General features: G+C 45.1%; 1 protein-coding gene across 8 annotated transcripts; it reads left to right on the forward strand.

The window, feature by feature from the left end:
• Positions 1-1533: 1533 nt before the first annotated feature.
• ASB8 (ankyrin repeat and SOCS box containing 8) lies at positions 1534-9658 on the forward strand. 8 transcript variants are annotated; one of them, XM_032644606.1, is made up of 5 exons: positions 1589-1640; positions 4183-4346; positions 4572-4817; positions 5799-5903; positions 7736-9579. In XM_032644606.1, the coding sequence occupies exons 3-5, from the start codon at positions 4815-4817 to the stop codon at positions 8366-8368; spliced, it is 741 nt and encodes a 246-aa protein (XP_032500497.1). In that variant the 5' UTR covers positions 1589-1640; positions 4183-4346; positions 4572-4814; the 3' UTR covers positions 8369-9579. The 8 variants fall into 8 exon arrangements, with proteins under 8 accessions (XP_032500493.1, XP_032500499.1, XP_032500492.1 ...); XM_032644605.1 differs by lacking the exon at positions 4572-4817 and adding an exon at positions 1928-1987 and having other exon boundaries at positions 1626-1640; XM_032644602.1 differs by lacking the exon at positions 4572-4817 and having other exon boundaries at positions 1534-1640; positions 4187-4346; positions 7736-9658.

Here is a 9658-nt window from a genome sequence, read left to right on the forward strand (position 1 = left end):
CTTGAGTCCCTTTGGCCTAGACAGACACAGGTGGTTGCCTGCAACAGCCTCTCTGGTTTCTAGGATTCCTGCGTCCATCTCTAACTTCTGGTCACTGGGTCCCTCTACACCTCTAGACAAGTCTTTTGAATAGACCAAAGGCAACCTCATGCTGACTGTCCTCTATGTGGCCCACATTGGGTCCAGGAAAACATTTCACATTTGTCATCCCTACCGAATCTGGGTGTGCTGGTGGATCCCAATGCAGCCACCTCTGTTTTATGGCCACTGCCTTCTTTTATTTATATGCAAGAGTCAGTGCAATCCTCTGTGTTTTACAACTATGGGAGACAATTTCCAAGCTTTCTGGTCCCACAGAGTCCCCTCTTTAGGCTTGAGAAGGATGCAGCACCAGCACTGCCTCTTCCTCTGAGTGGGAAGGGAGCGGGATCTCAACAAAACACATTTCTCCACAAGAAACCTCTTCACAGACCCTCTCTCTCCACACTCTCTTGATCTCACCATGAAGTAGAACTGTTCTTCAACATCAGCTTTGTACAGTAAAATGTTGTTGAAATAGTGATCTTTAACTGCAATTGACTGTTTGCAAATCTGTCTCCCAATCCTTAATAATAAGGAAATGTACTAAGCATCCTTAATTTATAAGATGCTGGGAGGAGGCTCACTGAACTTTTCCAGTTCGCCATTCCCTCGCTGACATACAAGAACTATCTGGGCCCTGCTTTACTCTCAAACTGGTTAAATTCTGTTGCTCAGAGCAAGCTTTGAGGAAGGGGTGCTGGGGAACTCTTGGTTAAACGGGCGGCGGGGTAGATCACGGCTCTTAACAGTCTGCCTGTGTGGCTGCTTTACTCTTCGCATGCACCACTACGTGCAGCTGGCTTCGAAATGTTTATGCTTTGTATGGAAAAATCATCACTCGGAGGTGTCAGCATCTCTCTGGTTGGGAAAGGTTAATGTCAGCATGTACGTATTTGTTCAGCCCTCAACATTTGGGCTAGTACTCCTCATGAGTGCTTGTTTATCTTTGATATATCAATAGTTTCCTTTGAGGGAGGGTGGACAATAACCAGAAGGGTTCCGAGGAGCATCGATGCGTTCCAATGTTATGAAAAATGCTGGAGGTCTCTTTTATTTGCCAAAGACACTTCTTACTAACACTTTATTCTCCTAACGAACCGCATCGGAGTCGCGAGTTTGGGAATAATCTGGGAATTGGCTGTTCAGGTCCGGTATCAGATGGAGACAGTGGGAGGCAGCGGAGGGCTCGGATGAACTCATTGCAGGCCTGCTCCACGCAGGCACAGCCCCACGGAGTTGGTCGAACAGCCAGCGGGGAGTGAGCTCTTTGCCCACGACCGCCACGGACTCAGCGCCCGGCCGGCAGCCGACAGCGCCACATTGCGCCTGCGCAAACCCTGTGGCGGGCCTAGATAGCAAAGCGGTTAACTAAGCCTTGGTTGGACCAAGGCGGCGTCACAAGTCTGCGCAGGCGCGTTCCGCCTTCGGACACTGGTCGCTGCGCAGGCGCCCGTTCTAGTCACCTATCCTGTAAACAGAGGGGCCTCCGGGAGGCAACTTCTGCTTCCGGGTCACGTCTTGACAGCGGCTTTCACCACCCAGGTCAGCCCTGCAGTTCGGTGAGTGTTGACCCGCTGCAGAAATGTCTGCAGCCTGGTTCCCTAATCCGGGGCACCACGCCCAGTAACGCTTCCTCCACTCCCAGCTCGGGGTCCGCCAGCCCTCGAGGCTGGGACCTCGTTCCGGGCCCTGGGGAGATCGGGGCAGGGGTTGGTCCGCCTCAGGGGCTCTCCTGCCAGATTTCGCGACCCCGTTTCAATACCGGCCCCGGGACCTGCTGGAATTGCTGCGGTCTCTGAGGAGCCCGTGCGGAAAGTGACACCACGTGTCTTCGCATTTCGTGCAGTTGTCCGTCGCCCCCCTAGATTTGGCGAGACCAAGCTGCCGCGACTTCTCCCCCAAGCAGGTGCGGTGGGGCGGGGGCCCGCCTGGGCGGGCGGAAGCCTGGCCTCACTAGCACCAGAGCTCTTGAACGTCACCTCTCTCCTACTATGCTTCTAGCTTCGCAAAAAAAAAAAAAAAAAAACCTTGGGGTTGTCTCTGGATCCAAAGTGAAAGAAAACGGGAGAGAGAGGACTTTCAGCACCAGCAGAGGAAAGGGGAGACTTGGGGTCAAACCGTGCATAGGCTGCTGCCCGGAGATACGTCGAGTTTAGATTTCGTTGACCTTCCCTGACAGTGAATGTTGTCTATGTGCCCCGAAGTTTCACTCTTCAGCACGAGCTTCGAGGCGGCAGCAGCAGAGAACCAGTGGTCATATTCTGAGTTAGGAGTTCTTAGCCTGGAACCCAAGGGCGCTCCGAAAATGATAGCAGGGTCTAGTATTTTCAGATTATCATGACCCAGAAATGGTTAACAGAACCACTTCGGTGTAAGCCTTCCACTTTGGACGCTCTGTTTTCTGCCCCCGTTCTTGAAATCGCTGACTCAAATGCAGCTATGCCTTTTCCCCCTTTTTCCTTGCAACAATGAAGTGTAAGATACAGACCCTTTGTCTCTGAGGAGTTTCGTGGCTGTTGGAGAGATTAAAACGTATGCCAAGTCTAAACTATCTAGAAAATTTCAGGGAGGCATATAAACAAGTGTGTAAGCTTACTTATTCTTAATAAAGTAGGGGAGAATACCCAATTTGAATCATTGATACTTATGAATTGAATATTTTTAAATTGCATTCCATTAATTAATACTGTATATATTTTAAACAGATAAATGGCTACTGATTAGCAAAATGGAAACTATTAGAGTTTATAGTATATTGCATAATGTATAAGGGGATAGTCCTTCACAAAAGGCAAAAATTACATAGTATGAAATGACCAAAATAAGTTTTGGATTTTTCCCTTAGTAGTCATCATATGCATAAGATGTTTAATTACTGCAAGTCTTGGATTTTTTTAGGATCCAAAGTAATAAGCTTTACACTGGTTCAACAGATATTTATTGAGAACCTGCCATGTGCGAGGCACTGTTAAAAATAACACTGTATTTACCACCAAGGAGCTTATAGTTTGATAAGAACATGGATTCCTAAACAGTTTTACCTAGAGAGCCGTACAGCATACCATGCTTTCTCTACAGTTTGATATATGCTTTTTCATAGAAATACTCCACCTTCTTTGCTGTAATCTTAAATGTTCCCCAACTGATACATGGCTCTTATACAGCCGAAACTTATCATAGTTGAATTTATGTATATTGCATTATTTTCTTCTTCCAACGCCGAACTCAAGTCTGCTTCACAGTTGTCACAAATGGCCAATTTTTAAATTCATTTTTCACTCTTAAATGTGCTTGTTTTCGTACAACTGCAAGCATATGTCATTGGTGTGAACTTTGAAATTTTTTTCTAATTTTATATAGATGACCCCAGAGTAATTATACTTTGGCGTTCCTTCCTTATTTTAGAATATTACCTCAAAAACTTCCTATTTTTTTCTTTGCTGAAGACATTTTAAACTGTTTCACAGATGCCTTGTCATTTGTATTTGTTCCATCTCTTCTCACAAGTAGCAATCACTCCCATACCCTTTAGTCAGTCAATCAGTATTTATTAAGTACCTACTTTTTGTAAGACTCTGTGGCTGGCCTTATATGGGCCAAAAAAGTAGAAGACAAGGACCTTGCCTTCCAATTGATTACAGTTTAGATGGAAGGACAATATGACCGTAACTATACTGCAAGTCCACATGTAACAAGTAACCTAAAGGGGGTGCTGATAATAAAGACCACATAATTCAGAGGAGGAAAAGAATGTTTTGTGGCATCTTTAGCCTTTAAAAGGATCCCCTTCCTTGCCTAGTCTTTTTTAAACCACACAGAGCTCCATGGGGACCTTGGAGCCTCTTGGGGAAATCTTGTGCCAGGCTAGGTCCGAGAGTAGAACTGAGATTTCAAGGGTCAGAACATTTGCATCCAGGTTTACCCAGCTCCTTCAGCAACTATTATAATCTATTTCTTATGATTAAGAAAAAATGATATTAATGAATGAATCATTGATCTATTTGAAATCTGGTTTTAGTAGTGGGAAGGCCTCAGAGAGCCTCTAACTAAGGACAGGTGTGCTCAGTGAGACTGTGTATGCCTAAAACATCTTTGTTTCAGGCAGTTTGGAGCATGTGAACGTACTCTGAGCCTTGATGAGTTCCAGTATGTGGTATATTATGCAGAGCATTCAGAGCAAATACTCTCTCTCAGAGCGCTTAATCCGAACAGTCGCTGCCATTCGCTCCTTCCCACATGACAATGTAGAGGACCTCATCAGAGGGGTGAGTGTGCTGTGTTGATGCGAGAGTCCTTGGGGAGGTGAAGTGGGAAAGCTCCCGGGGAATCCTAATGGATGACAGGTTTGCAGCTCTGACTCAGCACAAGATCACAGGGAGTTTTTACAGTCTTCTAAAATGTATTAACTTGACCATTAAAATATATTTAGCCTATGTTTTGCTTCTCTTCCCTTCTGCCTTTCACTTTGCGCCTATGATATTTTTCTTCAGGAATTATGTTCTAGATAAACCTAGTCCCTTGTTCTCTGTAAAAATCTCCGTCTGCATATGGTGCCTATGGGACCCAGCAAGCTCAAAGTCTTCAACACATGCTGTACTAAGGGAGGAAGGAGGCAAGCAAAGCATAAGTGGCCTTGTGTTTTGTAATAATTACATGGAGAGATATCACTGGCCTTCTGTCTTACCAACAGCCACCACTTAAAGTTCCACAGAGAAGATCAACCCCTAACATGCATGGTAATTTTTGACTTAAGAAAACTTAACTATCTGATGTCTAACCACTACTATTCAGTAATTCTGTTGAATGACTGTATCCTAGAAGGGCTTTGATGCCTTTTTCTGTGTATTATTCCTGTTGAAGAGAAGTTACAGGGTAATTTTTTTGGTCACTAGAGAATGCATCCAGATAGTTACTTCTGTACATTCTTTTTAACAACTTTAGAGTCCTTACTTAAAGCCTAGAGCCCTGTAGCTGCTTCAGAGTTGTGTGGCACAGCTGTGAGAAGAAAAAGTCATACAGCGTTAGCTTGCTCTCGGCAAAAGTGGTATCAGAAGACTGAACAGTAGAAACTTGGTCACATTCTAATTCTAGCTCTGCTGCCGAGTCATTCTGTGACTTTGGTCTGCTGTGGTATCTCCGTCTTCTTTACCACATTTGAAATAGAAGTACCAGTGGGGGGCTAGGTGGCAGAGAATGCTGATAATAATAGGCTACTTTGAAGATGTTTATGAACAAAGAGATAACATTAAGATGACCTTAGTATTAGTGATGGTCATCTGTCAGGTGGCAGAAGAGCACGCCAGTTCTCCTGGCTTCAGGCTGAAAGACTCCCTTTCCTGACTTTTTCAGAGCATGGTAGCCATAGAAAGTTGATTGCTTTTCCAACCTTCCTGCCTGATGATAAGGTTCCATTGCTTTTACATATAAGGTTATGTCCTCAGTGATGTCCAAATGACCATCTGGCAGTCTAGCTTGTGGAGAAACTTAATGACTTGATCTAAGGGATCGACAGTTCCTTTCGTTCATCTTCAGTGTATTCTCTTGGTTTGGATATTGGCATTATAATATCATTTAATGAATAGGAATAGAAACTGGGGCTGGTAGTATGTTTACAGTACAGAGTTAGGACCCTTTTCCCCCCGGACCTTGTTCTGAGTCTTGTCCTGCGTGGTGAGCGAGAGCTGAAGACACCGATAGAACTTTCCTTTCGCCCACAGGGAGCAGATGTGAACTGTACCCACGGCACGCTGAAGCCCCTGCACTGTGCCTGCATGGTGTCCGATGCCGACTGTGTGGAATTACTGCTGGAGAAGGGAGCTGAGGTAAGGTTTCTAATGCTGTCACATCAGTGATGCACTAAACTTGAGCTTCACACTTTCCTACAATTTCTTGTCTCTTCTCCCATTTCTTCCCACCTTCTAGCTCCTGGTAACATTGGCATGGCCAATATTAAAACAAAATGTAATGGTGAATCATCTGAAGTATTTCATTCCTTTGCCTTTCTTTCTTACACTGTCCATGACTCCAGGAAGAGGGAATTTTTATCTCCCCTTAATCTCTCAGCCTTCCTTCTAGGGTTGTTTATATTTCCATTTAATCCTCTCATTGCCTGTTGACTATCCAGGCCCCTCAGCCCTGATCCAACGTAAACCACTTGAGACTTGCTACTGGATGTACACTCCTGATACCTCTGTCACTGGAAAATAGATCACTAGGCAGTCCCTTCCCCAGGACTGAGCCACTTGTGCTCTTTCTGCCCACTGATTTTTTTTTCTGTCTTAGCATATCTTGTTCCTATTTTCTTGCGAATGTATCTTAACATAAAAAAACACAGATTACTTTTTATTGGCATTAGCAAGAAGCAGAATAGTATAATGAATGATTAAAAGAACAGAGTCTGGAACCATACTTCATAAATTTGAATTCCAGCTCTGTCACTTCCAGCTGTGTGACCTTGAACAAGTTACTTAACCTTTCTTTGCCTCAGTCTCCCCATCTGTAAAATGAGGATGATAGTGGTGTCTTCTTCATAAGGTTGTAAACTGTTTAGAGCACTAGCATGTAGTAATTACTAAGTAAGTGCCTATTAAATAAATAAATCAGCAGTTTCGACAGCTTTTGAGGCATCCTCAAGGTGCACACGCTGCGGCACTCATCTGAATCACACACGCCATGAAGCTGGTGTGCAGGCCCCAGACACAGTGGTCGGTAAGCCTGCTGCAGCCCCCCGCATCCTCACCTCCACACCGCCATGTTGTTCTCTACTTGTCATTAACTATCCCGTAACTTTTATGAGTGACCCTGAAGTGAAAGCCAGTGATTAACGTCAATGATAAAAGTGGTGGGGGAGGCAGTTTTTAGCTAAGTAGAAGGTTGAACTCAAATATGGCAGGGGTTTATTTTTTTTTTAGTGCCTTTCATGGGAGAAGATAATTCGCTATTTAAACCTGGGATCTGAAGTCTTTGTAGCCTTCAAAAATTATAGGTGATGCTGAGTTTTAGCAAGCCAGCTGCTCTTCCAGCACTGGAAGATCTGTGTTCTTTCCTCCACATGCTTTCCTCCAGGCTCTCTTGTGACCTCACAGCAGATGTTTGCAGGGGGCTGACTTGGATGAACAATCTGAGCTTCTCTGGATGGTTAAAGAACACAGCAGAGCTACACGGGCAGAATCTTGACCTCATTATTTTTCAGTCTGGTTGCCGTTAGCCACGGGATACAGAGTGAGTCAGGATAAGTAAAATAATCCAAACCCTTTTCTCTGGCCAGTATATGCAAGCCGCTTTCCAATAAACATCTTTCAGAGTAGTTACGAGGACTTAGACTTCATCTTCTCTTTCTTTCCCCTTACTCTGTGGTAGAGGTCCTAGTGAATAGTAAATAAGAACGTGGAAGCAAAACCCTAGATAATGCAGGCCAGCTAATCGGTGGACATCATAGTGTCGGTTGTCTGGGGACAGTTGTTTTCCTATTTGCTCCTCAGCTCCTGTCATAGCTCCATCCTGATCACCATGACTCCCTGGGAATTACTTGTTGACCCTCATGTTCAGAATGCTACATAGCAAAGGTAACGGATAGACACATGCAAGTGTCTTTGCCAGCCTGTCGTCCTCTCAGTCGTCTATACACTGTAATGTAGTTGCTCCCCCTTTACAGGTGAATGCCCTGGATGGTTATAACCGAACAGCCCTCCACTATGCAGCTGAGAAAGATGAGGCTTGTGTGGAGGTCCTGTTGGAATATGGTGCAAACCCCAATGCACTGGACGGCAACCGAGACACCCCACTTCACTGGGCAGCCTTTAAGAACAATGCCGAGTGTGTGCGCGCCCTCCTGGAGAGCGGGGCCTCTGTCAATGCCCTGGATTACAACAATGACACCCCGCTCAGCTGGGCCGCCATGAAGGGAAATCTTGAGAGCATCAGCATCCTTCTTGATTATGGTGCAGAGGTCAGAGTCATCAACCTAAAAGGCCAGACGCCCATCTCCCGCCTGGTGGCTCTGCTAGTCAGGGGACTTGGAACAGAGAAAGAGGACTCTTGCTTTGAGCTCCTCCACAGAGCCGTGGGACACTTTGAATTAAGGAAAAATGGCACCATGCCACGAGAAGTGGCCAAAGACCAGCAGCTATGTGAAAAACTGACTGTTCTGTGCTCAGCCCCAGGGACCCTCAAAACCCTCTCTCGCTATGCTGTGCGCCGGAGCCTGGGACTCCAGTATCTGCCGGATGCGGTGAAGGGCCTTCCACTGCCAGCTTCTCTGAAGGAATACCTGTTACTCGTAGAATAGCCCAGAGGAGACGAGTGCACCGTCAGGCAGGCAACTCTGGGTGAGGTTTTGCCCTGCAGCACTGTCTCTGTCTTGGAAAACAGGGAAAGCAGTTGTTCCTGCTCTGTGGTTTCTATTTTGAGGCAACATGTCACAACAGTAACCTCCACATCACCTCCCCTCCCCAAACCAAGCAACCAAAAACGTCCCTCACTTTTGTTTCTGTTTCTTACTTACCTGGCCTTTCATATTGCACCCTGAAAAGGAAGAGGCCTCCCTAACCCTCCCTTTAGGGAAAAAGTCAACAGTGAGACTAAATTTGTCTCGGAAGATGAAGCGTATTTATAGAACATGTGTTTGGTTTTCCTTTGGGGACCTGACTAACGTTTTCAGAAGAATCCCTCTTAGAAACATTTTAATTGATCTGTGAAGAAGTTTAAGAAAATTCCAGCTAACAATTGCAGCCCCCAAATGAAGATACTACAACCTCAGATGGTGTGCAGGTTCAGAATTGGGCTGGATGATATCCCTAGAATCATCCTGGGGCATTCAGAAGGGACTGGTCCCCTTTCTCACCATCGAAGGGAAGGGCAGCCTTTGCTTCTTTTCCATGGGTGTGCCCAAGGGTCACAGTAGTTCAGCAGTATTATTTTAGAAAGACTGTCTTGCTGCTTTCCATATAGTAGAAGGGATAGGAGGTTCTAAGCAGTCCTAAGAACTAACAGTCCTCAGAACTTTTCTTCTAATGCAGTTCTTTCTCCTCCTGACAGCCAGTTTGCTCTAGTGGGCTTGACAGGCACTTCCTGCGCCGTAGGCAAAGGTGTTTGCTGTAGCACAGGAGGACGCGGGCTGGGCTGCCTTTTCTCTCTGGTCTTCTTCATTCACTCTGCTAAGAGTTTGGAATTTGTTTTGTTTTGTTTTGTTTTCAGGTGTTTTGGAAACTTTACTTTTTACTGATCTATACTAGACATTGGTGGAGGGGGTGGAGAGTTGAGGAGTGGGGGAGGAGCATTATAAGAGCTTCCTCAGAGATGACCCACCTACCCAAAAAAGATCTGTTTTAGTGAACAATACTTAGTCTACAGTACTCTCCCTTTTCATGTTCCTAAACTAGATCAAGTTGTTATTGATCCTAGATGACCTTATGCAAATGTGGAAAACGTTTTTTTTTAATTGATTGGGAACTATAAATAAAAATGAACAGAATCTGCTGACACAGCTAATTTGAAAAAGTTTGTCCGCTTTTGTCCTTTTGCTGTTGGTGTTTTTTGCTCACTTAAAAAAAAAAAAGAAATAAACGGTTCTAAAAGC

Source organism: Phocoena sinus, chromosome 10 (assembly GCF_008692025.1).
Source record: "Phocoena sinus isolate mPhoSin1 chromosome 10, mPhoSin1.pri, whole genome shotgun sequence".
Taxonomy (NCBI): domain Eukaryota; kingdom Metazoa; phylum Chordata; class Mammalia; order Artiodactyla; family Phocoenidae; genus Phocoena; species Phocoena sinus.

Coding starts and splice junctions, on each gene's coding strand:
- ASB8 (XM_032644602.1), top strand. CDS start 4,218: ATGAGTTCCAGTATGTGGTATATTATGCAGAGCATTCAGAGCAAATAC. Junction 4,347..5,798: donor TAGAGGACCTCATCAGAGGG/GTGAGTGTGCTG, acceptor TTTCGCCCACAG/GGAGCAGATGTGAACTGTAC. Junction 5,904..7,735: donor TGCTGGAGAAGGGAGCTGAG/GTAAGGTTTCTA, acceptor CCCCCTTTACAG/GTGAATGCCCTGGATGGTTA.